The 23,538-nt window shown below is 37.7% G+C and overlaps 3 protein-coding genes and 1 long non-coding RNA gene across 6 annotated transcripts; 3 read left to right on the forward strand and 1 right to left on the reverse strand.

The window, feature by feature from the left end:
* Positions 1 to 448: 448 nt before the first annotated feature.
* LOC135606041 (origin of replication complex subunit 3-like) lies at positions 449 to 12,647 on the reverse strand. The gene is made up of 18 exons (XM_065096765.1): positions 12,493 to 12,647; positions 11,644 to 11,762; positions 11,328 to 11,549; positions 11,074 to 11,248; positions 10,817 to 10,986; positions 10,587 to 10,717; positions 8,203 to 8,473; positions 8,033 to 8,104; positions 7,654 to 7,730; positions 7,474 to 7,564; positions 6,375 to 6,565; positions 5,906 to 5,975; positions 3,939 to 4,027; positions 3,721 to 3,801; positions 2,843 to 2,918; positions 1,600 to 1,727; positions 1,154 to 1,318; positions 449 to 733 (listed from the first exon to the last, which is right to left on the reverse strand). Exons 2-18 carry the CDS (start codon positions 11,716 to 11,718, stop codon positions 628 to 630), a joined length of 2,190 nt encoding a protein of 729 aa, XP_064952837.1. The 5' UTR covers positions 11,719 to 11,762; positions 12,493 to 12,647; the 3' UTR covers positions 449 to 627.
* On the forward strand, positions 12,294 to 18,182 carry LOC135606042 (uncharacterized). 3 transcript variants are annotated; one of them, XR_010484659.1, is made up of 5 exons: positions 12,294 to 12,485; positions 12,555 to 12,687; positions 12,795 to 12,867; positions 13,763 to 13,884; positions 17,668 to 17,807. XR_010484659.1 is itself a non-coding variant. In XM_065096766.1 (4 exons), exons 1-4 carry the CDS (start codon positions 12,446 to 12,448, stop codon positions 17,935 to 17,937), a joined length of 516 nt encoding a protein of 171 aa, XP_064952838.1. In that variant the 5' UTR covers positions 12,296 to 12,445; the 3' UTR covers positions 17,938 to 18,182. The 3 variants fall into 3 exon arrangements, 2 of the variants coding, with proteins under 2 accessions (XP_064952838.1, XP_064952839.1); XM_065096766.1 differs by lacking the exon at positions 13,763 to 13,884 and having other exon boundaries at positions 12,296 to 12,485; positions 17,668 to 18,182; XM_065096767.1 differs by lacking the exons at positions 12,294 to 12,485; positions 13,763 to 13,884 and having other exon boundaries at positions 12,530 to 12,687; positions 17,668 to 18,182.
* Positions 18,183 to 18,347: 165 nt separating this feature from the next.
* LOC135605041 (uncharacterized) lies at positions 18,348 to 19,180 on the forward strand. The gene is made up of 2 exons (XR_010484288.1): positions 18,348 to 18,506; positions 18,639 to 19,180. It is a non-coding gene; the product is annotated as an uncharacterized LOC135605041 (long non-coding RNA).
* Positions 19,181 to 20,826: 1,646 nt separating this feature from the next.
* On the forward strand, positions 20,827 to 23,303 carry LOC135606044 (transcription factor MYB4-like). Its single transcript, XM_065096776.1, has 3 exons — positions 20,827 to 21,164; positions 22,095 to 22,224; positions 22,685 to 23,303. The coding sequence occupies exons 1-3, from the start codon at positions 21,014 to 21,016 to the stop codon at positions 23,178 to 23,180; spliced, it is 777 nt and encodes a 258-aa protein (XP_064952848.1). The 5' UTR covers positions 20,827 to 21,013; the 3' UTR covers positions 23,181 to 23,303.
* Positions 23,304 to 23,538: the final 235 nt, after the last annotated feature.

Genomic DNA, 23,538 nt, shown 5'->3' on the forward strand with positions numbered 1-23,538 from the left:
CTTTCTTACACACTTCTTAACAAATGATTGGTGTATACAAATCACCCACTTACAATAATACACTACTTTATTTTAATTTGTTGTGCTAAACAATTAACGCTATTTCTTTGGCATATGATCGTATCAAATGGTATGTATATTATGCTTTAAGGCATTTGCAGTCATTCAGAAAGCACATATTTTTAATCCACTTAAGAAATCTTATTCATCCAAATTAGCTTTTGAGAGTATTAGGACCCATCGAGAATTCATCACAGTGAACATGTACAACATATGCTATTGCAATGTCTTCTAATACATTCTGAGATCTTGCAGAAACTATAAAAAACTAGTATTAGATGCATCTTTCTCATTCCTCACAACTATTTCAATTCTTATAAAACCATCTTGTTGTGAAAGGAATAAAGCAGATGCTCTGATCATTGACTTGTCAACATACCACTCGTAATGAAACACACAAATCACTGCTCAACTTTTCTTTGCAAGAAACTTATACTTGGTCGTAACAATTACAATAAGCTAAGATGAAGGAAAAAATCATGCTTAATTATACATATAATAATTTGGAAGGCCATATTAAATTGCATTACTAAATAAGTTCTATGGGTAATTGTAAATATCAGAAGCTCAAAGACCAAATGCAACTCTCTGCACAAAATCTGGTCTTTTTTTGCTAGGCATCCGGAATAGGCCTGCAATTTGGAGTTCGATAACAGCTCTGCAGAATCTTGCTCTGAGAAAAACCACGTTAAGGAAAAGATGGAAACCATGTTAAAAAATCACTTCACTTCCAAATAATATACAAAAGCAATGGCTTTCACATCTATTCCAAGGTGAACAACATTTTGGAAAGCAGAAAGTATGATCTAAGCAGCTTTGAACTAAATTACCTACAGTGAATGAGTTTATAGAAGTATAATTTATGGAAAATATAAATGCTCTTATTCACAAAATGATGATGTGTACGAAGTGTTTGTTGCTTCTATGCAGCACTCAAAGACACCTATATCCTAATAGACGACACATCATACCAACCTGGATATGTTGCCCTGTAGGTATCAAATACGCAGACTAAAAAGTAATATTTTACTTGCCACAATATGCATTCTAAGATCATACTCCATTTTCTCAAATTAATAAAAGCATAGGATACTGAATTGAAGCTTCACTTTCTGAAGGAGAAGATTTCACTTTTTTGGACATTGGTGAATGTTGCAATGGACATTTGAGTTTATTAGTGCCCAAAACTGTTGACTTGAAAGAATGGTACCAATCCTGAAGATTTATAAGGTCACCATGCTCCTGGGCTAGGTTGTACCTGCAAACAGAGTCACCTGTTATATATCAGATGAAGCAGCTTATTGCACAATACAGACCCGTTTGCCAGACTCATTCTTAGAAGTGGTTTTCAAGTCCTGACACAAAGGTAAAATTGAGGATTTTCTTTTTAAGAATAATATAAAATTAGACTTTACTCCTTATCATCACAGAAGCTAAGGTAGCTTCAGCATAGGGACCTACAGCTTATTGTCAACATGGAAGAAATAATCTGATAGGACATGATAGAAAAGATATAACCAAAGGGGCACAACATCTTACATAACCGATGTATCATGCATAGTGGGTGATAACACATTCCCATTACTGCTGCAGCAACTGCACTTAATATAGGTTGTGGACTTCATAAGATCAACTTGAATGTTTCTCCTTGGATTGCCAATTAAAGCCTGAGGACAAAAACAAAATGTTATCATAAGACAAGTATCTCTTTATATTACTATATTAGAAGACAAAATTCAAACCATTTGTGCAACCCTTGAAACTCCCACAGCAGTTAAGAAGTAATTGTAGCACAATATCGAGGGTCCTAAAGCTAGAAAACTGTTTATTTTCACTTAGAGAAATGATGAATCTCAATGCTCAGTTGCTAGAGTATAATCTCATAAGCAATTTCAGGAATGTGTACAGTTAGTGCACAACCTTCTAGCTGACCAAAAATTAAATCACATTATTTAAGACCATCCAGTCCAATTTCTCATTATGCCTAGAACTTATATTTATCACAAAAATAGGTATCTTCACTCATCAATATTGCTGCTAAAATTTGCCTCCACTGCTGTACTGCCACTCAATACTAAAGATGAGGCTGGATCAAGAGTTCATAATGAGACAACAAGGTGATATTCCACCAAGACACAATATGACATGAACCCTTCATGTTGTTTTGTAGAATAAAACCCTAATCTTCCAAGTCATGAAGGAGCAAATTTACCACTGTATCAAAGATCGATTCACATGAACACACCCTAATCTTAGATCATTTTTATTTTTATTTTTGTGAACTTGTTTCTTCCGATAGATGATTAGCCATGTCAATGTTTGGCATGTGCAACTCCTTAAAACCTTGAGTGAAAGTCCAAAACTAAATTGAATAGCAGAAAGCGAGGATACAATATTACATGAAACAATGACTTAAATACATGGTTTGCAATACCGTATCATACCACTCGATACGAGCAGTACGTACCGATCTGATAGAGAACCGGTACTGGTGATACATTGGTACACTTTAGTATACCATGTGTCAGTATAGCTCGGTACAGCTTGATACATACCATACTAACAGCTGATCGGTGCATCAATACGATACCGTATTTAGAACCTTGCTCAAATATATATTTGAAAATTCAGTCATATTATGATTAGTAGAGACATTCTCTAAACAAACTATTCACTTAACAATAAGCAAGTCAGTCATTAATCAAAGTCATGATCAAAGATTTTAATTGAAAGTTAGTAGAAAAAAGTTGGCGTGCAATAAAGTGCAGAACAAAGAACTTACTGATTGCAGAATATCAACATTTCTGAAGCAAATAATTTCATGAAAACATAAACATTCGATTGGCATCAAAAACTTCCTGCAATGGAAAACACAAATGTTGATACTATATAAACTACTTGGATAAAGGCTAATTGATATACTAAAAAATTAAGACATGCCAAAAGAATCTTTATTAAGAAAGAAATCATACACTTCAGGTTACTGAAGTTCCATCACTATATTAGAGATGAATAAATCGCATGCACCTAACCAGTCCTAATTTTCTTTTTGTTTAACCAGTTAAGGCCTTTGTTATTGATGAGTTTCATGGCTTTGGTACAGCTTGAGTCCACCAATGTAGGAAAGCCCAGGATACCCAGCCACAGCAAGCAAAAAAATATTTTTATAAAGGATACATATATACACACACACACACCCCTCCAAATTTAGTGAATTACATACTTGCTCTAAATTTAAGTTTTAGCATATATATCCTTGCAAGACTGACAAACTTACAGATGCCATAGTTTAAATATCCATTGATTAAACCATATAATGGCATATAAAATCCAAGCCATCATGGGCAGATTCTCCGCAAGTTCCAACGTCTCCTGTGATGTGATCAGTGTCAACTCAAATCCCCAACTCTCTTATAATATTTGATGTAAGCCTTTGAATATCTATTTGGCCTCTGATATGCAATGAAAACAGGAGGACAAAAGGAAAGGAAAACCTACTACGATGAAGGGGAAGAACAAGCAAGAGGACTATGCTCTGTATACAAGATATTACCAATTTCCAATTGATCTTTTCAATATAAAATCACCTGCCCGGAAACATTACAAGAAGCTCGCAAATGCTACAGTCATGTAGACAAAGGCAGTTGCGAACAACCATACCTGACCATGTTATCCAATAAAGCAGCTGCTTTACCATTAACCGAGAGTGATGTCCTTCCCGCACACAAAGACATTGACATCCTATAAGACATACATATAATGTCAGCTTCAGTAAAAGGCATTTCTTAAGGTTCTGCAATCACTCTGATGTTATTCATCTGCTTGGAGGGTGAGCATTTGAAGGTCAAGAAGTCAATTAAGCTTAAGTAAAAACTTACCTATGACAATCAATCTGTCTTTCTTTCAAGTTGTTCCCACCGTTTGAAGATTTTACTACTGATTGTAGCTCTCTGACTTCTCCATGAACCTGGAGCAACAGTAGTAAAAATTGAACATTATTAACAATACCCAGGATTTGAAAAGCTAAGACTGTCAATAACAGTGTTCTAGGATAATAAATGTGGCAAGATAACTGGAAATTCCAAATATTTTTTCAGCAACAGACCAAGCAAAGAATCTTGTATAACTAGACACAATAAGAAGCAAATATATTCTTTAAACCAACTAGACACAGTAAGAAGCAAATATATTCTTTAAAGTTTAAACATCTTCAAGCATTAGGTTCTATGTTCAAAAGTCAATTTGCCCACATCCCACAATACTTTGCACCTTCTTGCATGTTGGTTGATTTATTTATATTCTGCCAAAAACATTATAGCCAAGAGTACACAAAACAGGTTGTCGAAGCCACAAACATAAAGTTCACCTCCCCTAAAATATATTATATGTAAACCCTTATTTCTCATACTAGTTAAATCAATTGTCCAGGGTGCATGTCCTTTTTTTTTCTCACCTGATGACAGTCCATTAGAATGTCAATGAAATTAATTGAATGAATTTCTTCATAGTAAATAAGGCTTGTAGTCTGGAGACCATGATCACCTTAAAGTGAGCATATCAAGCCTATGAACAATGTGTTTCAGAGATTCAGGAATGAAGCTTATCATGCAACAAAATAATTTCTTCAACTAGTCCTTTGAGAAGTATTCCAAAGCAAATGAGTGTATATTCTGACATTTACAAAAGAAAGTGAATTATAAAAACTGAGCCTCCCAATAATTAAGAATATGCTCCTAATTCATGGTTCTCCAACATATTTTTCTTTGATAATACAACAACAAGCCACAAAATCCCAACTATTTGGGATCACCTACATGGATCTTTTTCCACTATTTTGCTCTACACAAATAACATCCTTAGCTAAATCATGAGCATCTAAATCTTTTAGTTGTGCTCTTTAATAATGCTTATATTTAAATTTCAAAATATGCTACTAAGTAAGATTGATATATCGAGTGTCCTGCAGGATAATTGTTTTTGTTCCTTGGCTATTGAGCTTTATACAAGATAATTATACTTGATTGATAAATCGAGTACAATTCCTTTTTCCACTATTGAGCTCTATACAAGTTGTATCCTTAGCTAAATCAAGAGAATCTAAATCTTTGAGTTGTGCTATTTAAAAATGCTTACATTTAAATTTCAAAACCTGAAAATAAGATTGATAAATCAAGTATCCTGTGAAAAAACTGTATTTATTTCTTGGCTATTGAGCTCTGTACAAGTAATAGAGTATAATTCCTTTTTCCAATATTGAGCTCTACACAAGTAATATCCTTTGCTAAATCAAGAACATCTAAATCTTTGAGTTGTGCTATTTAATAATGCTTACACTTAGATTTCATAATCTGCCAGTATGTAAGATTGATAAATCGAGTATCCTGCAAAATAGTTGTATTTATTCCTTGGTGTCGCAGATAATTGGATTGCATTTTCAGTCTTTAAGGTAGAATAAAAACAGACAACAATAACCTAGAATCAGATAAGAGAACTTAGAACTAGAACCATCCAAAAGAACTAATTTACAACTATAATCATCAATCTCATCTGAAATAGTAATCAACCTACTGAACATGACAAGTCAAAAGATGAAAATCAATCAGAAGTTACTAAATTACTACACATTAGCAACTTATCTAAGCACCTTGTTCCATCATCACAGTTATTCTTTTGTGACCCTCTTCATGTTGTTCTACTAATGAATGCATTGGATTTTTTATTTCCAACCATCTCACGTTAACAAGACACCACAAGGTATTCAATTTTAACATGATTTACTAGAACTAACTATTGTTGATGAAAGCAGATAAAAAAACATTACTTTTTTGAAAGAATTCAATCATACCTCACACAATTCCTCTATGTGGATACTCCATGAGTCAAGCAACTTAATTAGCGATGATAAAGGGAGTTCTCTGATCAAATAGAAACAAATTTAAAACATTTCAAATAGGTCTAAATCAATATGGGAAAAGTTAACCATAAACAATGTCTGCACTTTCAAAGATCAAAGGCCAAGTAAATGCTACTCCAACCTTTATGACAAAACATTTAAGGATAAAAGGAGTGAAGTATGAAATGCATATAGAGACCGAGAGAAACTGCAGGACGACATTTTCTGGTGGCAGAAATTCAGAAAAAATGCAATCTCTTTTTTGCCATAGACAGTGACTCATTTTGAGTCCAATGTATAACTACTATACAATTAGAACTTGGCCAACTACTAAATTATGTTTCATCAATGAGAAGATAAAGGCTAAGAGCAAAGTTGTATTGTAAGGAAGAACACTAGATGTATTCGACACAATACATACCTCACTGTATGTATTAACTGACCAATAAGTCCCCCTTTAAAATCTAACCTTCCTTCTGCTAGATTCTGACCATTGAATGACCTTTCCAATTTATGATTTGAAGGATCTAGGCTACTCAATGTCGGGTCAGTGGCCTCACAGAAAATGTCAAGTAGTTGTATCTTGTTGTGCTTTCCAACTTCATATAAACACTGACAAATCAGGTGAAGAAAAAGAAAGGCTGATGTCATTATATTAGTAGCTGTTAAGTCAAGCATCATATGTGAAAAAGCATATTTTGTACCAATGTGTGACAAGCCTAGAATAGGGTCACTGTAACTGAAATTGGTTGACACTTTTCTCAGATGAAGAGCACATGCATGGGTTTTTGTTCGTTATACTTCAGCTTTACAGTAAAAATATCAGAATAGTCAACTTGGAAAAACACTTTACAAAATATTCAATTAAACATAGAATATATTTGATAAGATTTGAAAAAAAAATGAATATGAGATAGGTCATAAATTTGTATTCAAATTAATAAAAAGAAAGAAATTGGATCACCACGATGCATATGAAATATAAATCAACATAAACTCCAAGCCAATCAATTGCTCATTCCTCGATAAAGGAGAGTTGCCACATTGATGTCCAACAAACCATAATAACGCATAACAATAAGTTCTTAAATCTAGATGGTAATATTGCTATAGATTCTCATGTTGTGCCAATAGATGGCTACATAAGCAAGCACATACGAAAAGTCATCCTACAAGCAAATGAACACATACAAATAAACAAACTACTAGATAATGGATTCCAGACGCTTACTACGATTTAAGATGTCAAACAACCATAATATTAGTTCCCTTTTATTAGAATTTTTTTTTACTTTCATGTTACTATTATAAAGGGTTGGGTCATTGTGGACATGATAAATGGGTAAGATATATGATAACAACAGCAACAAGCCAGTTACATAGATCTTTTCCTACCATTGAGTTCCATCTAGCTATTGTGGGGAAGATGATATATATTAAACCAGAGAAGGGGAACCATCAACTAGTGTATATTCATAGAAATGCATGGACAACTAAAAAATAAAATAATAAAAGCCTACCAAGATGACAGAACTCCAAGCCTTGAGCAGCTTCCTTAGATCAGATAACCCTTCTCCAAGATCATCTCTACTATTCTTGCAATCTTTTCCCCTAATATGAGCATCTAAAAGTTCAAAACAAGAAAACTTCTGTATACTTATTGATGATAGAAAGAGAACAAGTCGGTTACATGTTTATACCTTTTACAAGATGGAAGATTAAAAGCATATTTAAGCAAAGAGTCAGGTAGTGCATCACACTTGCCATGTAAGAAAACCTGCAGACACAAAATAGTTAAATAGGGAAGAAGATCTTACCACAAAGTATCAAAATTAGGGTCCACAAATTGAAAGAAACTGATTATAAAGCTAATAACTAATCAGGTCCAGTTACATAGACTACATAGCATTAACTATTGTTTATCTATCAGAACTTATAACAGATTCATAAATCATCTTCAGCATTTTCAAATTTTAACCTTTTGCACTAACTGACAAAAGATCCCTCATCAGAAGTTCAGTCAGTAAACCACAATTTACAGGAAAAGGACCAACTGTACAAGAGAAGATAAAGTATCACCTGATTTTCATCAAGTATGTCAATGCCCAAAAAACTCAGAGGCTCCATAGAGAAATGTTTCACGCATGCAAGCTGCAGGAAGAAGATATATATCATGTGTGCATGAAGCCTATAAGGTATATATCATGGCTCATATTTACAAAATAGATTTCTGCAGCATTACTATCTACCTTTAGAGCCCTCACGAAAGAAGTAATCGTCCGATCATGTCCAAGAAAATAGTTCCTCATGAAGACTGCAACATTGTGACCAATGTTGAATCCAAAAGATGGCTTTACAAGAACAGCCTCCACTACAGCATTCATTCTCTCAAGTGGCGATCCCAATGTGAACTTTGAAGACTGCAAGTGTTGCAATGCATCTGAAGGAAGAAGCTTCTTAGCTGTGTCGGTTGTTGCCACCCCCATTATAAAGATGACTGGAAGCTTGATTACCCACTCGCTACAAATAATAGCTTTACAAATCAAAATCAGCTAAATATGCCCTGTAGGCTTAGTTGACTAAGTTGTACGACACTATCTTTATAACATAAAAGATAAAGACATATATACATCGACAAATAAGGACTCATGAATATGTACATACAACACATAACTACATGGATGCGTAAATTGACAAATAAAAACAAAATTGTATGAGGGTGCAGTCACAAACATAAAATTGGCGGGAATCAACAACTCAATTTGGTAAGCTACAGTCACAAACATGACAAGAAAAGGGTAGAATCAGCAATCCAATTTGGTGCTACAATTCAAAGAAGCATTTAATGAAGAGAGCAACATGTGCATAAAAAAGTCAAAACTGCAAGTGTTGACCCAGCGGTAGACATATCTGTTATACAAGACACTGAGCAAGAATCACTACAGGTAAGGCTTATATTCCATGAGTGGAATAAACACATCTTCATAGTATCAAATAATTTTGATCATGGTTCGCCTTACCGGTCCATACCGGTATACCGACTAATTGTCAAAACAATAAGTACCAAGTCGTACCGAGCATACCGACACATGGTACATGAGAGCGTACCGATGTATTGCCTATATCGGTCCCCTATTAGACCAGTATGTACCACCCATACCAAACGGTACATTGCAATATGGTGAATCTTGTTTTTGATGATGACTCTTACAAATGTATCATCATGGGACTGTTTGGAAATACTTGTGCATGTCGTAGATCTATTGATAACAAGACTGTGAGGTTGAACTTTAAAAATAGTATGGAGGTAAGCATCGGCGGAGGCACCATTAAAATAATGGAGCCATAATAGTACATCTAATACAAATAAACTTCAAGTGGGACTGAATTTGAGACCTGGAGAAGTAAATATAGTTACTTTGAATAAGAAATACACAACTGACATAAGCTAAAATCAGTTTTATGTGAATAAAATTCAGAAGCTCACTTGATGTAGTTCTGACCAACAAGCTTTTAAGAGAAGCATTCTGACAACTGATACTCTAAATTTTATGTGAATAAAATTCAGAGGCTCACCTATGTAGTTCTCTGACCAACAAGCTTTTAAGAGAAGCATTCTGATAACTGATATGCTGTAAGATTCTAAATATTAAAATTTGAACTTGAAAGATATAGTGTGAAAGGGCTGATATGAGACTAAAAGACAAATTGAGGGTACCGACATAGATGTGATGCCCAAGCAGGAAAAGTATATAGCAAGATGAGTAGGCCAAGAAACAATAGACAATTCACAAAGTCCTTACAAATTGACGAGGACTAATTAAGATGGTACAGTTATATGCTATGAAGATTTAAGGTGGCTTTAACATGGGTGAAGAGTACAAAATCAGAGAACAATTCAAATGAATGGTTACAATCTTCTTAGTCCTTATTTTCAAGATTATATATGTAATGTTAGTTCGACCCATCTTCCATCCATTCCCAAATTTTGACAATAACCTTATTTTTTTTATAAAAAAACAAGGGAAACACAAAGATCTTTCAATTGTTAAGACACTGCATAAATTGGTACTAAGTGTATCTTCAGATCTCTCATGAACTAAGCCATATGATATATACTGATCACTTGACCCAAATACTACAATAATCAAATGCTTCTGCTTAACTTCTTTTTCATCTTTTCTCTATGTAGCACATAAAAACCTATAAATATCTTGCTTTAAGGATCAACAATAAAACTCAAAACTAGCAGAAACCATCCAGTAATTTGCTGATATAGTTATGCTGTCCACCTCCATGATTATATATTTAAATTACTAGATTTTGAGGTGTACCTCAAATAAAAACATGGGAAATATATTATGCATTACTGGGAAATATATTTTGCATTACCCTATTTTAAATAGAGAAGATAGAGGAATGTATTATCAGTTCCTTACAGAGGGAAAGATGATCTTTTAAACCTCATAATATCTAAAGGTTATGTCAAGTATAAATGTGGCAAAACAAATTTTTCATAGCTATCTAAATAAGAAAGACAAGGAATTGGGTTAACATTTATTGTTAATGGTAAAGCTGATGACCATCCACATCACTGCAGTGGTAGTAAAATTTACATAAGAGGCTAGAATACCTTAGCATTCTAATAAAGTCAGCAAGAATGACACCACTGCATCGTTCCATATCATCAATTACAATGATCACTGGGTGATCATAATTTTCAGGCTCACAGTACCACGAGGACAGTACAGACATATCTGCCATCTTTTCACCAACAAATCATACAAAGAACTTATGTGGATTAGAAAACAATTCAGGGTGAACTCATTGAACAAAAAATTGAAAAACAATAGAATCTCTTACATCAGGAGCATCCATAACTAACTGCCTAAGCAAACTTCTCAAGCAACCAGCAATGCCATCCTTCGCACAGAAATCCATTGCTGAGAGGTTAGCAATGTGGCATCCCTTAGATTTCAAATGCTCCCCAAGTTCTTGAAATGTTAGCATATCATCGACAAATTCAGCATTCTCTACACAAATATAATCCAATTAGCACTTAACCCCTAAAGGGAACGATCTGCTCCACAGAAACAAAAGCCGCAAATAGTTAGCAGTACTCGTAAGTATCATTGCCGTTGGTATCTGTTTGCATATAACGTCATTTAGAAGCGGATACGGCGTCTGGATTTCGAATGCATTTCTTGGTTTGCCGGATTTGAGGGCTAAAAATGATTCGAGAGCCCACTGGTGCACTTCAGCAAACAGATTGCGGTGAACTCGCGTCAGAACCTCCTAAAGAGACGGAGGAAGGGGGAAGATAAAATCAAGCACGGATAACCAATCGAATTAGTGAAACTGAAAAGAATGAAACCTTGATAGTGGTGTCAATCTTGGACCAGGTCATATCAAAGGCCTCGAGGCGGAGCCGCTCGTAGTTCGCGCCATTTGGTCCGACGGGAGAAGCGACAGCATCTGACTTCTCAGGCGATTTCGGAGAGGAAGGGGGTAGATCGATCTTCCTTCTAGTTCTTGTGGATCCGGCAGCCTTCCTATCGCATTTCTGAGGCAATGCTTTGTGGAGAACGAAGAAGGGCTGGAGAGAGAGGGGGAGGGCATACGAGTGTCAAAGAAAGAGAGAGAGTATGTGAGAGAGAGAGAGAGAGAGAGAGAGAGAGAGAGAGGCGAACCTGGAGAGCGTTGTCATCGGTTGTGTCGTCGGCGATGGGGGAAGACGGAGGCATGGAGATGGGCGATGGCGACATTTCTTAGGAGCGGTAGGTTTCGCGACCTTTCGAATCTGTACTCCCTTTTAAAAAAAAATTCCTCATTTTAATTAAAAAGAAAATGACAAAAAAATTTAAAAAAAAAACCTCAAATTGTTATTTATTCTCAGTTACCATCTTTTTATAAAATATAAGATTATCCCTAATCTCGTCATAATTGGGTTACCTGTATGCTCACCATTATCAATATAAGGTATGGGTTACCTCTATGCTCACCTTGATCAATCTTGTCATAATTGGCTTATTTATACTTTAGGATTCTTTAGCTCTCATTGAGATATCGATATCGATGCCCTTGAGTTCTAACTTGTGATATGATTAACCTTAGTATTTGTTTCGACTTCATACGATAATAATTCAATGATATATTAATGAATATTATCATGACCAACAAACGGATGATGATATTTGAAGTACACTCCGAATGCGTATGGCGTGGATCGATCAGGACCGTCCACATGTCTTCTCTTGTGTTCAAGCTTACGCCCGGCCCGTCACGATCACTGGCCCGTCGTGAAAAGTACTTGTCGTGATTATAATACGATTGATTGATCTGATCTCCCCGTCTTCCCCCTCCAATTCGTCTTATCCAAGTGACCTAAGGTTTATGAATCGCCGATTTATTTTAAACGCATCTCCTTCCTCTCTCTGAATCGCCCGTCGCAGCTACCTTGCTTCTCCTTAGCTCGTTCATCGATCTGTAATTATGGGTCAGATCCTTGCGGTTGTACAAGAAAAGTTCCACGGTAATACCACAGATTTCTCTTCTTCTTGTCGTTGGCGATGATGCATGTTTCAGGTGAACTTGTGTGCAGGGAAACAATGGAAGGAGAAGCAGATTCGGAAGATAACCGATCGGGTCTTCGACCACATCAGAGACGAGAGCTCCGACTCCAGGGACGGCCTCACCTTTGAGGACGTCTACATCGCCGTCCTCTGCGTCTTCAAGTAAGTAACCCCCTTCCCCCCCCCCCCCCCCCCCCTTTTATCCTTTCTTCTCTTGATGTTCCTGACGCTTTTGTGGTGTTTGTTCTTGTGTGTCTGGTTTGCTCAAGTGACATCAACAAGCACCTGCCTGGGCCCCACCACGATCCGCCCACCAAGGACAAGCTGAGATCCTTGATGAAGGTTCGTAACACGCCATCGCCGTTCACATTAGTCTATTTTTTCGATGATAGATGGCATCGCGTTTCTTTTCCTTCAGTTTTCGACGCCAAGGATCCTCAATTTACGCGATGTTACCACAGGGAAATTCTTAAGAGGAGAGTGTGTACAAGCATACATGTGTATAGCCATACATTAGAGGGTATAAAGGTGGAGAAATTATGCAATAATATATCTTTTTGTAACAAAAATTAAAGAAAGAAATGAAGGAGAACTTTTACGAATGGAGAGAGGATCCTTCTCTCGAGTGAGGCCTAGACAGTAGTTGGATTCAAGATCTATTGAATCTGTACAAAGCCACAAAGCTTTTTGCAGGGCTCATGAAAGATATTCAAAGTCTCACAAGTGAAAACAGGTATCCCTAGATTGGGATATTGCACGTGTGGGAAATTTAAATTAATACCGTCATGCAGAGAGGAAAATTTTTTGATGGAAAAGCTTGGAACAATCCATGAAAATTTTTCCTTCCTTGCCTTTTCATCACATCAAGGAGAGGAAAATTAGTCTTATTTTTTCACTTTTTATTATAACTATTTTATTTTCCCTTTCATCCGTTTCCAGAATGATCTAGTTAATTAGTTTGCCACCTGCAAATACTGAAAGCAATGTCATTCTAAGAACTTGCTATAGATGTTTCTCTAGTCTTCTTTTAAGGTTAAACTGGAAAAGGACAAGGTACTAGTTTTGAGGAATCTAGCAATATATAGTGTTATATTTTTATTTATTCTAAAAGCAGAAGGTCCAAAAGATACAAGCCTGTCAGTAGTCTTGTATCATAGACAATCTGCTATCCATAGTCATGATTTCATATGGATTTTGCTTACTGAGATTGGATGACACTACTGCTGTTTCCATGTAGACCATGGGGCGTCATATTGGAAGAGGGGTTTTCGTGACATAAATCAAGCCTATGCATCTTAAGAAGCATTTATTCTAAGCTCAGGATAGTTCAGATGTGGCAATCTGCCAATTCAGTGACTGGTGTGCTGCTAGCTGTTTCTGGTTTACGTTCTTTTAATGCAAGTTTCTGGTTGTTCATGATGACTTGGCTTTGTTGCTTTAAACATGATATTTGTGTTTACAATAGGGAATCCTAATATTTCCTCGTAGAAATGTTTAGAAATGTATGTGAAGGACTTTTATCTTCTTCTTCCTAGTGGGTTTTGCTATTAGTTCCAATTTCAGTGTGTGATACTGCTGGGCATACATAAACCTCATCAGACAAGGATACTTTCCTTTTCTACCTGAATACTATTTGTGTTTCTTTGAAATCCTATTACTGTGAATCTCTTTCCAGCTACTGATTGAGGTGCATATGGATCAAAATTGGACATAAGCAACATTTATATGCAGTTGTCAAAAGCAATATTGCAGTTTCGAGTCCGATCTATATTGGTCCATATATACCAAGGTACCAAGAAGGGGCACAAGGATATTCATCACTGCCCATCGTTGGGTCGATGGGCATGTGACATGGGCAAGTGTAGCTACAGCATGGCCACAGAGCTTTGCAACTCATGGGTGTGGGCGATTCATGTCTGCATGCTAACCCCTAAGTGACAATGCTTAAAAAATATAAACCCAACTAGATCGATTGAAAAGGGATGGTTTGCATTCTGATTCATGCTCAGATTAGTAAATATTGATCAACACAAATGAGTGTGGGTGAAATCACATCCCATGATCAGAAGTACTAACTAATCACTACTTAAAAAGGAATTCTACAGTATTTTTGCTCTCTTGTACATAGAGGAGGAAAGATTGGATATTCAGAAAAAAAAAAGAAGGAAAAAATAAGAGAATTTTTTAAGGTCATTATATATATGCTGGTAAGGTGTTGCAAACCTATAAGCAAGAACTATTGTTAAGAGTTTAAGGTGATTGTGATCAAGAGCATTTGTATCCTAAGACTGCAAATATATTAGAATACATCTGTGCTAATCAAAAGAAAGTGTTCTACATGTCAGTCAAGTATGTGGCAACCTACCATTCTATAAACCATAAAAAATCAATTCTATAATTTATTGGCCAAATGATTGGCAGCCTGCTTGTTGTATGGTAGTCAGAGATGAATTATAGTGTTATAGTACAATCAAATAATTATTTCAGATGTTTTTGTTTCTTGTTTTTAGGAATATAATATGGGGGTTATGGAGGCAATCTTTAGAAACTAAAGGTTTTAGATTAAGTAGGACTAAAACTGAATATATGAAATGCAATTTTAGTAATTCTAGGAATAGATAGGAGAATATATTTAATTTGGATGGATATAAAGTTTCTTTAAGTAAAAACTTTAGGAATCTTAGATCAATTATTTAATAAGATGAAGAGACCGATGAAGATATTATTCATAGAGTAAAAATAGGATGGTTAAGATGGCGAGGGGCGTCAGGAGCCTTCTGTGATTATTGGATACCTTTAAGATTAAAAGAAAAATTTTATAAGACAGTTATAAGATCAATAATACTTTATAGATCTAAGTGTTGAACAGTTAAGAAACAACATATACAAAAAATTATGTTGCTGATATAAGAATATTGAGATAGATGTGTGGAATTACAAGGAAAGATAAAAAAATTATTTTTATTTGTGAACAACTAGGTATCGCTTCGATAGAGGATAAGATGAGAGAAAATCATTTAAGATATTATGGGCATATGTTTAGAAGACTTTCGAATGCGGTAGTCAGAGAAGATGAAATGATTAATGTAAGTGGCTCAAGAAGAGATAGAGGAAGACCTAAAAAGACCTTAATAGCAAAGTTTTTAATCTCGTATCATACTGATGTACTAAGCCTTGGTACTGTACGTACTGGCATATCGAGCGGAGAACACAAAGCAACATAAGGTTTTTGTACCTGATCGTGGATGCGGAGGAGAAGAACTCCCCCCCACCGACGAGTGAAGTGCCTTGGGGCAGATTGGCGCATGCACGAGAGGGAGTGGCGGAGGGGGAAGGCTTCCAGAAAGGGAAAGTTCTCATGGCCCTCCAACACGACCTTCATCGAGTCGGAGGGCAACGCTTGGCCCGGCTCTTATGTCGTCGACCGAGAGCAAGGGTTTAGAGCAACCTACAGAAGGGCTATAGCCAATACGTGTGGCGGAGAGAGAACCAGTACGTCGACGAGTGGCGGAAAGACATAATATCCGACCATGGGGCGCTCATCTGTGCTAATGGCAACTGCTACAACAACCACCAAGAGAATGTTGTGCCGAAGGGGAGCAGCGTGTTCGCTTGGCTGGACAGCAACTATTACATAATTCCCGGTACAGGTCGGTAACGATCAAAATTTTGATCATTACCACCCGGTACAGCCCCATATCGTCCAATCCGGGGCCAAAAACCTGATACCACCCGGTAGCGGGTGATCCGCGTGCTAGTCTACTGGTAGACCGATATGTACCACCCATATTGGGCGATACGGTATGAAATTAAAAACCCCTGCTTGATAGAAATTATAAATAAAGATTTAAGTAATTTGAACTTAACTAAGCATATTACTTTTTAAGAATCTTAATAGCGACAAAAGATTCATGTAGTCAACCTCAAATAGTTGGGACTTACGGTTTTGTTGTTGTTGTAGTAGTAGTACAACTAAATAATTATTTCAGATGTTTCTGTTTCTTGATTCTAGGAATACAATATGGGGCCTAGTCTGATTTACTAAATAATACCTATGTTCTAGCTAGATTCATTTCTCATGAGACAAAAGCTTCAAGAATTCAAGTGTTGGGAGCAGTCAGCACTCTTTCAGGTTACTCTAATAGTCTAACTTATATATTGTATAGTGTTAGTTACTGCTGCCTTATTTTTCTAAGTGACACAATGTTGAGCTTTACTACAATTATGTTGAGGAAACTTCAATTGATTTCAAATCTAGTTGCATAATCTATTATAGGTCATTATCTCCTACTCGAGTGCTTGATTTGAAATTGTTGCCTTGATGGATTTCAGTGCCGAATGAAAATTATTTCAATTCTCTTAGTCTTAGGGACAGATGAACCAATTCCTATCTAGAAACTCAATGATATTTTGCACGACTACTGCTATGATTTAGTCCCTCATCCAATGCAATTTTGGGAAACTAAATTGGTGATCCATGAAGCCTGAACTGTTTACATCCATGTTATGTTGGTGGTCCTATTGGTAGTTCATGAGATTGCAATGGATGTATGAGGAGATTACCAAGTTGCATATTGCTACGGCTTACCATGCCCTATCTATTGTTGTAATACATCTGATGAGGTGGTTTCTTGTTGTGCATCTTATGCAACTTATTGTGGCTAACTGTCCTTGGTTTGGGGCCCTTAAGCCAAGAAAGCTCTGCATCAGATTTCTAACTACTACAAGAATCTAATAAGTATCTGAAACTCCAACCTTCAAGAAGAAAAGATACACTGGGATGGACCCGACAAGGGCCCTCCAATGATGCCCAAGAGTCCGAACTAGGTCAGAAGTGGATGCGGGAATGAGTGAGACAAAAGGAGTAGGTGGAAGAAGGGAAAAGTGAAGGACTCCAATGACATGTAACTGATGATCATTGCATGTGGTAATTGTAGTTTCTTTACCCGTCTGAGTACAGACGAACCCAATGCCATTGATTTAGCAAGCACTAATGTTTAGTTATACCCTTTTATTGCAAAAATCACTGTGATCTTTTATTGTTCTGAACTTCTTTAATTTTTTTTTTTCTGTAGCAATTACTGATCACTGAGACCATTGCAGGCAGTATCACCAAACCTAACCTCTGTCTTCTCCATGTAGGAATACGATGTTAACCTTGATGGGCTACTTAACCGCGAGGAGTTTGCAGAGTTCATTCGGAAACTGACAGCTGAAACCTTAACTGCAATCAGTCAAAGTCTTATAATTGCACTTATATTGGCTCCAACCATCGCGCTGATGACAAAGAGGGCAACCGAAGGAGTGCCCGGTGTGGGTAAAGTGGTGCAGAAGCTTCCAAATTCCATCTACGCTTCCATCATTACCCTTGGGGTGCTGTTGGCCCAAAAATCCACGGAGGGTTGTGAATAACCAAGTCAAGAATTTCTACAACGTCTTTCTAAAAATAAGTTTAGGTATGTCGAAGTGTCGACACCATCGCTAAGATTTAATCTTGCTGATTTTTAATTAGCCATCACAGGAGATTAAGCAACTACGACTTGACTGTCTTAATTTCTACCTGTTCCTATAAATCTGCTGTAAATTGAGTGCGAATGGTCCATTATAAATAGACGGTTATATTCTATTCCATTATAAAATTGTGATCCTGCATATCATCTTGTGTGTGTGTGTGTGTGTGAAAGATCATGTGGTGTTCCAAGTAATTTAATTAGGATTGGATCAGTGGGAGTGTGTTTGTGAGCTTTCTTATTCTCCAATAATCCCTCCGTGTCCATGATCTTTCTATAACTCGTCGACGCCCTTTTACGACGCAGGTGCTCTTTGGATACGAATCTCCTGTTCTGATATAATAAATTGTAGGGAGCAGTTGGTCAGGTTGGGCGTGAGCACGATGGAGGCATCCACGGATTCCAATATTTAATGAAAGGAGCACGAAGACTCGTATGGATGCTTCAAGATCCGCTGTGATTCGCACTGCGGTAGATTTCTAACCCAATATTTAAAATATTCTAATCTCCAAGATTTCTTTTTCTTTTATCCCGAATTACTTATCCTTCAAAGATCGAGATCTTGACTTCAACCAATCAAATTAATATTGCTTGGTCAATCAGACACGTCGCTGCAATCCTGGCAGCGAACCAAACCTCGACTTCGTCTGCTGCAATCATGGCAGGAGAAGCAGCGAGACCAGTCTGGTACGGACGTTACGCGCCGACTTCGCCGTATTACATATGCTGCTCGTTCAAACTTTGTTAGGGAAGAAGACTCCACCAAACCGCGTCCGGACAAGCGCCACCAACTCTTGGGAAAGCGAAGGGAAGAGGCCATACGATACATAAATGGTGCCAAATTGGGCGGCACTAACTACCGGTCTAAGCATCCGAGTGGAGAGGGACTCGGGGCGGTTTATCTGTTTGGGGTTTAGAATGGTGGGCAGGGCAGGGCAGCGCAGGGCCGGCAGTCTTCCACTTTGTTAGCTGGCGACACAAAGAACCTTCTTCGGTAACACTACTGCTCGTATGATCGCGCTTCTTATTTGATTTCTGATGGGGGCTTGTTTTCTATGTCAGGCTTTGGGATAGCGAGCATCGGGACTCTCTCTCTCTCTCTCTCTATATATATATATAGCAAATCAGGTGTTGATTCGGAGGAATCATGCTGGATGCACTTGTAGCGTTGGTTTTTCCTTGCAGGTGGAGCATGAACGTGTGGTTTGAGTCCCAATTCATACCGCTAAACAATCTCCAAAGTACAATACAATAAGATTCAAAATTAGTATTACAAAAGAAAATATAACGTGCGCAGTTTAGTCTAATATAATGCAAAACTAAATTGAAAAAGCATCATTAAATTTAGATTTTAATGTTTTGAAATACTTAATACCAACTCATCAAATTAATGAATCAATTATCTCGGTATTTATATCGGATGCACTGTATAGCCATGCGTTCACTATGAAATGAATTTTACATGACAGTGACTGCTTGCACAGAACTATACTGTAGTGTGCATCCCGTTTGGAAGATTCAACACGGTGGCATTTTAAATGAATTCTACAAATCATTATCCATGTTGTTTATGTGGTACGTATTACTTTGTCATTTTTCTTCGTCCTTTGAGGTATAGACAAATCCTTCAAAGTTATCGTGTCATCCTTGTTTCCCCTTTTTCTTTTTGTTTTGTTCATTAGTACATTTTGTCCTTATCGTTTCCATTTTTTTTTTTTTGGGAGCCACATAGTTTAAATATGTTGAATTTTTTTCCTTCTAAAAGTTACTGCTATCATTAAGCAATCCCTAATTTAAAACTTATTATATATATATATATATATATAAACATGTATAAACAACAAAGTCGTAAGTTTCAATTATTTAGGATCGATTATATGAATATTTTTATAGTTATTGAGATTAAACATATATAAATATATCTTTTTTATTAATATTATTAATATAATAATATTGATAAAATTTTAAGATAATATAATATAAAACTCATAGCTTTAAAGGATTCTAGGATAACCCATATAATAATAATAATAATAATAATAATAATAATATTATTATTATTATTATTATTACTATTATAAGTGACGAAAAGTAAGATTTAACCTCATGAAACTATCAAAATCTTTACTAGTTAGCACATTAAAAAATGTTTCGAGATCTTGGCAAATGAGTTTGGTAAATCAATAATAACCAATATATATTATTACAATATAAAATTTATAAAATAACTTACATAATAATTAAAAATTAAAATATGAGTAGTGTGACAATATTCGAGATCCAATAGCTTTTTCATAAGTTGATGATCCGAAATCTCATCCAATAATTTATATAAATATCAAGCAAAAAAAAAAAAAACTTAAAAATTCATATAAATTTACTTTTATTTTTATAGATATAAGCTAATTTAGCGTACAAATGCTGCTCCACAGGAGAAGACTCAAAAAAGGAACCTAACCGTCGTGAACGGTCAATGTCGTCACCTAAACTGTTTGCATCTCTCTCAACAATCTCTGCCTCTACTAAACGGAGCCGCACAATCTAAAAGGCGAACTCGCTATGAGACTGACAAGGCTTACAACACGTAAAGACTTTTGACCGGAGTCAGTGACTGCGAGAAAGGTTACTCCTTTGACGACCCCAAATCTCACCAGCCCTTCTCCTCGGCCGGTTTGGGCACTTGTGGGCGACTGTCAGCCGGTGGAATATGGTAGCTGTGCATGGAGTGTTAGATATGCATGTGATGATGTGAGGATAGCGGAGAGGAGAGAGGATTACTATATATATGAAATCCGTGGTCGGAACTCTCCATCCCATTCTCTACAGGTCGCATCCCACGATTCCTCTTTCCATATGCTGCTACGTTGACAGCACAGCACACAGCAAGATTTGGCACCAATTTAAGTAGCCGCAGCAGCCGTTGGGAATCTCGTAGATACCAGCGGAGGGTAATCAGGAGAGGGAAAAGGCGAAGGAAGATGGTGAAGAAGACGGAGAGAGCGAAGCAGAAGGCGGCGGTGGATATTGTGGTGAACAGAGGAGCTTGGACCGCTGAGGAAGACCAGAAGCTGGTGGACTTCGTTAGAGACCACGGTGACAAGAACTGGCGAACCCTCCCCGCCAAAGCTGGTCCGTTCTCCTCTCTCTCTCTCTCTCTCACACACACACACACACATGCACACGCACAGAGTTAATTGCTTAGTGAATTAAAGGTTTGTGGTGCTGCTCTGCTCTTTCGACTCCTTTCATTCTTCCCTCTCTCTGCTGAAGCAGCTGTGTAGGTTCTAAAGAAAGCAGGAAGATGGGAACACATTTACTGAATACTTAGCCACTTCCTTGAATCTTCAATCAGTCTTGAACTAAAGCATTTAGAGGTTGATGAGTGTGTACGATCCAATCCATCAGAACAGAGAGTAGGAATTCTAATTGCTGGGTTGAGTGTTTTCTTAGCCTCTGCTTTACTTGCTCTTGGGTGTTGAGCATGGGAATCTTGATCCCAAATCTTGCCACAGTTGAACTCGACCTTTTTCTTCCACTGCAGCTTATTATTACTTTTAAGAAGATGTTAAAGCCGAGTTCTGATTGGGTAAGCTTGAGAGTTGCAGCTGCTAGTCGACATCAAGCTGTTCTATATCATGTTACCCTTCTGCTCGCAAAGCTAATAATGGCTTCCTCTTATGCAATTCTTAATTATAAGGTCTCAGGTCTCACCAAGATTTTTATTGAGTAGGACCAGAAAGCTAATATCTTTTGTGATGCACTTTCCCTTTAAAGAATTATGGGAATCTTATCTTTCGGACATGACTCATGTGCTTGCCTCTAGTGTATCAGTAGAATTCAAATAGGGACCTCAGCATTACATCATGACTCGTAAGCACTCTTCCTCTTCCAATGACACCTTACAATAAAAGAAGAAGAAGAAGAAGAAGAAGAAGAAGAAGAAGAAGAAGAAGAAGAAGAAGAAGAAGAAGAAGAAGAAGAATTCTCACTCCAGTAAATTACATGCCTAAAAGAAACCAAAGCAAACGCCTTCTCATCAAGCAAAATTCCTCCTTGCAGGGCTGAATAGGTGTGGTAAGAGCTGCAGGTTGAGATGGCTGAACTATCTGAGGCCAGGAATCAAAAGAGGGAACATATCGGATGAGGAAGAAGACCTCATCATTCGACTCCACAACCTGCTTGGCAACAGGTACACACACAGTCCCTTTACCGTGTACTACTGGCATACGTGCCCCGCATGCTATAAACCAAACCAGCCCATACAAACTTTTGAGGGGAACAGCATGCATGGTTTAACTGTTACCGGCGAAGGGTAAGAAGATTCAGAGAATCTATCTACCGTAAACCTTTTAAGTAGACATGAAAAGTAATGCAAGATGTAGACCGACAGCGAAGGCCGCGCGTCTCATCCTGTCGGAAGAGGAGATGGCTGTATGCCCCCCTCGGACGGTTCCAAAGTTGCACTGTTCATTAACGTGTCGTATGGACTATCGAGCATGTGACTCTTCCCCATGTGAGTTTGGCCATGTCGGTTTTCTCGTACGGGGGCAAGTTTGTCAGGATCTACTTTCACATCTTCTTGGCTGCTCTTGCTAGTTGCATGCTTGTGTTGGCGAGTTGTGACCGGTGGCATTTCTGATGTGCGGCAGGTGGTCGCTCATCGCCGGGAGATTGCCGGGGAGAACAGACAACGAGATAAAGAATCACTGGAATACTCACTTGAGCAGAAGGCCAGTGACCATCGACGACCTCAACCTCAAGCTGAATCAACAGGTGGAGAGAACGTGTGAGCGTGGGCCTTTGGTGTCTCCTGTGGCGTCGAGCCGTGACCTCACCACGCTGGTGGACCATGTGGACGATGAGTGGGTCCTGGATGGGACGGCGGAGCTGCTGCACCACTCGGAGCTGGACATGGATCAGCTGTTCGCTCTGATGCCCGATCCTGATGGCGGTGCGAGCAACGGTAGCGAGTTTGGGGCAGAGGCGGATGGCAGCGGAGGGGAAGAAGGGTACCGAGATATAAACGAGGGTGAGATTTCTGGAGCCAAAACCGAGGGGTGTTCGGATGCGCAGGCTGGGTGGGACGTGGACTTGGAGAGGTTCATGGGCTACGACGACGATCTTGCATTCTATTTTCTCGACTAAACTTCGTGGGTATTATTGCTTCTTTACAGTAGTCGGAAGAGCTTCTTGTTATGTCTTCATTGTTCACCGTGATGTTGTATTTGTTCTTTTAGCAACGAGAAGAAGGCTGATGGAATTCGTTTGTGTTTGGCAAATTTGTACCGCAGTGTGGGTGGGTCAATGAGAAGGCTTATTTGTAGAACGGTAGGTTAGAGAGGCTGGCAGGCAGGTTTGCAGGCAAAACGCTGCGAATTCCCTGTTCTTTGTTGTTGGTGTTAGGAGGCTGCTGGGACCCAGTGATGAGGGGGGGGATTGATTCCCCAAGGCAAAAGGTGTAGAAAAAAGGTCGAAAGAGAACCAACCGCCTCAAGTCTACCGT

The sequence above is a fragment of the Musa acuminata genome, chromosome BXJ2-2 (genome assembly GCF_036884655.1).
Source record: "Musa acuminata AAA Group cultivar baxijiao chromosome BXJ2-2, Cavendish_Baxijiao_AAA, whole genome shotgun sequence".
In the NCBI taxonomy this organism is placed as follows: domain Eukaryota; kingdom Viridiplantae; phylum Streptophyta; class Magnoliopsida; order Zingiberales; family Musaceae; genus Musa; species Musa acuminata.